Source organism: Myotis davidii, unplaced genomic scaffold, assembly GCF_000327345.1.
Source record: "Myotis davidii unplaced genomic scaffold, ASM32734v1 scaffold448, whole genome shotgun sequence".
Taxonomy (NCBI): domain Eukaryota; kingdom Metazoa; phylum Chordata; class Mammalia; order Chiroptera; family Vespertilionidae; genus Myotis; species Myotis davidii.
The window spans coordinates 3,513,139-3,517,104 of NW_006383009.1; the positions used below are offsets into that span (position 1 = coordinate 3,513,139).

General features: G+C 51.2%; 2 protein-coding genes across 2 annotated transcripts in view; both read left to right on the top strand.

The window, feature by feature from the left end:
- The window catches only part of SUGP2 (SURP and G-patch domain containing 2), a 64,486-nt gene extending 62,563 nt beyond the window's left edge, over window positions 1–1,923 (top strand). The window contains exon 11 of the mRNA XM_006778339.2: window positions 1,839–1,923. The gene's annotated coding sequence lies outside the window, so the exon portion shown is untranslated. The remainder of the gene's footprint in view (window positions 1–1,838) is intronic.
- Window positions 1,911–3,630, top strand: LOC102759929 (PRAME family member 9/15-like). Its single transcript, XM_015557707.1, has 2 exons — window positions 1,911–2,533; window positions 2,825–3,630. The coding sequence occupies exons 1-2, from the start codon at window positions 1,911–1,913 to the stop codon at window positions 3,264–3,266; spliced, it is 1,065 nt and encodes a 354-aa protein (XP_015413193.1). The 3' UTR covers window positions 3,267–3,630.
- Window positions 3,631–3,966: the final 336 nt, after the last annotated feature.

Genomic DNA, 3,966 nt, shown 5'->3' on the forward strand with positions numbered 1-3,966 from the left:
TAAAAAAAAAAAAGAAAAGAATTGCGGCTCTGCCCAGGCCGGTTTGGCTCGGTGGATGGAGCATCGGTCTGCGGACTCAAGGGTCCCAGGTTCAATTCTGGTCAGGGGCATGTTTCTCTCATCGATGTTTCTAGCTCTCTACTTCTCTCTGTAAAAATCAATAAAATATATTTTTTTAAAGAATTGCGGCAATTTCTCTCCCGGGCTCTGAGATCCTAAAGTGTTGGGTCCAACCCCAGAAGGTCCAGGGGTTCCCAAAGGTGTGGACGGAGTCGGCAAAGAGGGAATGACACGGAGACAGCGTTCAGTCGATCATCATGGTTGGGTTCTCTTGTCTGGTTCTATCCAGGATCTCTAGCCAGGTTCTGTCTCCAGCATCTCCTGCCAGGTTCTGTGTCCAGGTTCTCTAGCCAGGTTCTCTTGCCATGTTCTATTGCTAGGTTCTGTAGCCAGGTTCTCCAGCCAAGTTCTGTCTTTTTTGTCTTGTTACATCTGTATTTATACCAGTTGATTTTTATCCTATCAATTTCTATTCCAAAGGTTTCTTATCTCCATTCCAGGGAGTAAAGATTATGTAGCTTAAGTGTGATTGTTCGTAGTTAGTGATTAACTACCCGCCTGGCACTTAGTTAAGGGTTTTATCCCCTCCCTAACTTCAGGGGAAAATCCCTACCTAGGGAAACAACCTTTCTCAGAGAGGTGACCTTGGTTAAAACACATAGCGCCAAGAAGGTGAGCAAACATATTAAGAACAGTATGCCATACACACCAGGTCCCTTGAAACATATGCTGTGCAGATGTTTCTTCCCGGCAGCCACTGTGTCAAGCAGCAAGGATGGACCGGCTTCTGGCACTAACGAGCCCATGCATCTGCCTTCAGTGCCTTTCAGGCTTGAAAATGTCTAACTCCCAGGTCTGGCCTCTTTTCCTCTAATCACATTCTTAGATTTAATCTTCTCCACCCAGGTGCTGAGCTAATCCCATCTTTCCCAGAGGAAACCCACCCTTTCCTCCTGGGAGGGACAGAAGTTGGAATCTCTCCCTTTGCCCTCTAGGATGGCACTGTCTCTACTCCAGCTTGTCTCCTTTTAAATCCCAAATTCACCCAGAGAAGAGTCTTCCCATCTCTCTTCTTTCCAAGAAAAAACACTCATCTTTACTTGGCCCTGGGTCATAAATAGGGTTCCACTAGGATGGCCCACCCCCACCCTGCCCAGCCATGACCCTGCTTCTCATGGTGATTTTTACCTGACCTCCCTCAGAGAAGCCTTAGGGTCTGAAGGGCCACCCACATGCTCAATTGCCCACCCCTTGATCCCTGTGGAGATCATGATCTGCTATGTCTCCTGACATAAAACCTTACTTGATGCACAGACACATTTCATTTGTTTTCTTTGGGGATGACACCAAAGGTGTCAGCTGTGGGCGCTGGCTGTTTTACCTGTGGATACATTTGGATTAGTCTACTGTGGCCAAAGACCCTCAGGCACCACGCTCTCAGGTTGTGCTTTTTCCTATTTAACATCAGGAAACCATTACACCTCCACTGTCTCACACTGAGGAAAGCAATAGGGGGCCATCAGTCAACCTCAGTCAATGTCTATGAAAGGAATCAGTGAGCCAGGCCTCAACCTTGTCCCTCCCTAACTTTCTCTCAATACATTAATATGGAAAGAGGAAATAATTCCAATAAGATTAAGGGATGGAGACAATAAGATTAAGGGAGGTTTCTGATTGGATATTATCATTTGAGAAGCTGTATAAAAACCTCAGGCACCAGAGGAGAGAGTCAGAGTCCTCCAGCTCTGCAGTCAGTGCCGTGGTTCTTTCTCCACCAGGTCTGAGATCTGAGCCCCAGCCAACCCAGTCACAGCAGACATTTCTGCAGGATTCCTTTCTGAGCCTTGAAGATGAGCATCCCGACCCCACTCACACTCCTGCGGCTGGCAGGAAGGAGCCTGCTGAGGGACCAGGCCTCAGCCATCGCAGCTCTGGAGTACCTGCCCGCAGAGCTCTTCCCCCAGTTCTTCACTCAGGCCTACTGTAGGAGAATCCCGGAGCCCCTGAAGGCGGTGGTGCACGCCTGGCCCTTCGCCGTCCTCCCTCTGGGCTGCCTGTCACATCTGTCCCTGGATGAGGTCTTCAAAGCCGTGTTGGATGGGCTAGACGTTTTGCTGGCCCAGGAGGTTCGGCCCAGGAGGTGGAAACTGCGGGTGCTGGATTTAAGGAACACGGGAGCCAACTTCTGGAGAATGTGGTGTGAAGACAGCACCCAGAAGTGCTCACGGACAGGACCAGTGGCTGTGCACAGCTCCAGCCCCAACATGGAGCACCCCTTGGCTCCCTTGGAGATGTTCCTAGACCTTAACTTCAATGAAAGGGACAGGGATAAGTTTTTCATGTACATCATCCAATGGGCCCGGCAGAGAAAAGGGTTGGCACACCTGTGCTGCAAGTCACTGAGGTTTTTTGATGTGCCCTTTGAGAGGGCCAGGATGGTCCTGGATGCGGTGCAGCTGGACTGCTCCAGGAGGTGGAAGTGGACTACACCTGGGACCTGCCCACCCTGGGGACATTTGCTCTCTACCTGGGTCAGATGAGTAACCTGCAGAGTCTCTCTGTCTGCCACATCAAGGTGTTAGCTGAGGAGGAGGATGAACAGGAAGAGGATGAGGAAGAGGAGGAGGAGGAAGAGGAAGAGGAGTGGGAAAGGGAGGAGCAGGAAGAACAGTAATACTTTTCCCAGTTCATCTCTCTGATGCTAAGGCTGTAGCACCTCAAGAAGCTCTACTTGGAATCTCCCTCCTTCAGCCCCGGCCACCAGGCAGCTGAAGTCCCTGCATCTGTTTGGCCTCAGGCTTGCGGATTTCAGTCTTGAGTCCCTCCTAGCTCTGCTGGAGGCAGTGGCACCCACCCTCGAGGACTTGGGCCTGGATCACTGTGGGATGGCGGATTCCCACGTCGAGGCCATCCTGCCTGTCCTGAGCCGCTGTCGCCAGCTCAGGGAATTCACCATGTCTGAGAACAACTTTTCCGTGGCCACCGTGGAGAAGCTGCTGCGCCACACAGCCGGGCTGCACAGCTTAGAGATCGAGCTGTACCCCGTCCCCCTGGAGTGTTACAGGACCCAAGGGACTGTCAACCAGGAGAGACTTGCCCTGATCCAGGCTGAGCTGACAGGGACCCTGAGGGAGTTAGGACAGCCCAGGAGCATCCTGCTTGCCACCAAGCACTGTAGTGAATTTTATGACGTGGCATTTTCATGACATGGAGCCCGTGATGTGCCCCTGTAGTGACCCTGCTCAGGGGGTGCACCCAGCAAAGGCTTCTTTCTGGGCCTTTGGAAGCTGAAACCTCGGACCAGGGTGCGTTATGCAGGGGGCACCCGCGTTTCAGGTTCATGCTCAGCTTGAATGGGGAAAGGGAGGGACCAAGCCCGGGAACAGGATTGCAGGGGCCAAGGTTGGGGCGTTCATGGGACCTCAGGGGGCAAGTGTCCTAGAATCAGAAATATGAATCTGATTTGCATGGGGAAGGGGGAGGGGTATTTGGCCTCCAGCTGCATGTGTGGGAGTTAATCCTGAGGTAGATGATTGTAAAGGAATGATCAGAAATAAAGACAATTTCAAAGGCCAAATAAATAAATAAGAAAAAAGAATTGCGGCTCCATGATGAATCTGGTACCAACCACTTCCCTCCGACCCCAGGAGGGGGACCTCACAAGTTGACTCTTTGCTTGATTTTTCTCCAGAGATTTCCCAGGTTGTCTTGGGAGCACAGTCTCACAGTTCCTGGAATTCCTGGTCCGGGAGTGAGTTTCCACTGGGAGATTTCAGCATTTATGTTGTGATGACTTGCTTTTACCCAGAGAAAGCTCAGAGCAAAACAGAATTTGAGGGTTTGAGTCCTCAGCCTTTACATGTGCTCACTGTGCTGTGTGACCTAGAGCAAGTGATTCACCGCTGT

Excerpts from the sequence above, each read along its gene's own strand:
- LOC102759929 (XM_015557707.1), top strand. The coding sequence starts at position 1,911 with ATGAGCATCCCGACCCCACTCACACTCCTGCGGCTGGCAGGAAGGAGC. Across the intron at positions 2,534-2,824 it reads CAGCTGGACTGCTCCAGGAG|GCAGCTGAAGTCCCTGCATC; the intron begins GTGGAAGTGGAC and ends CCCGGCCACCAG.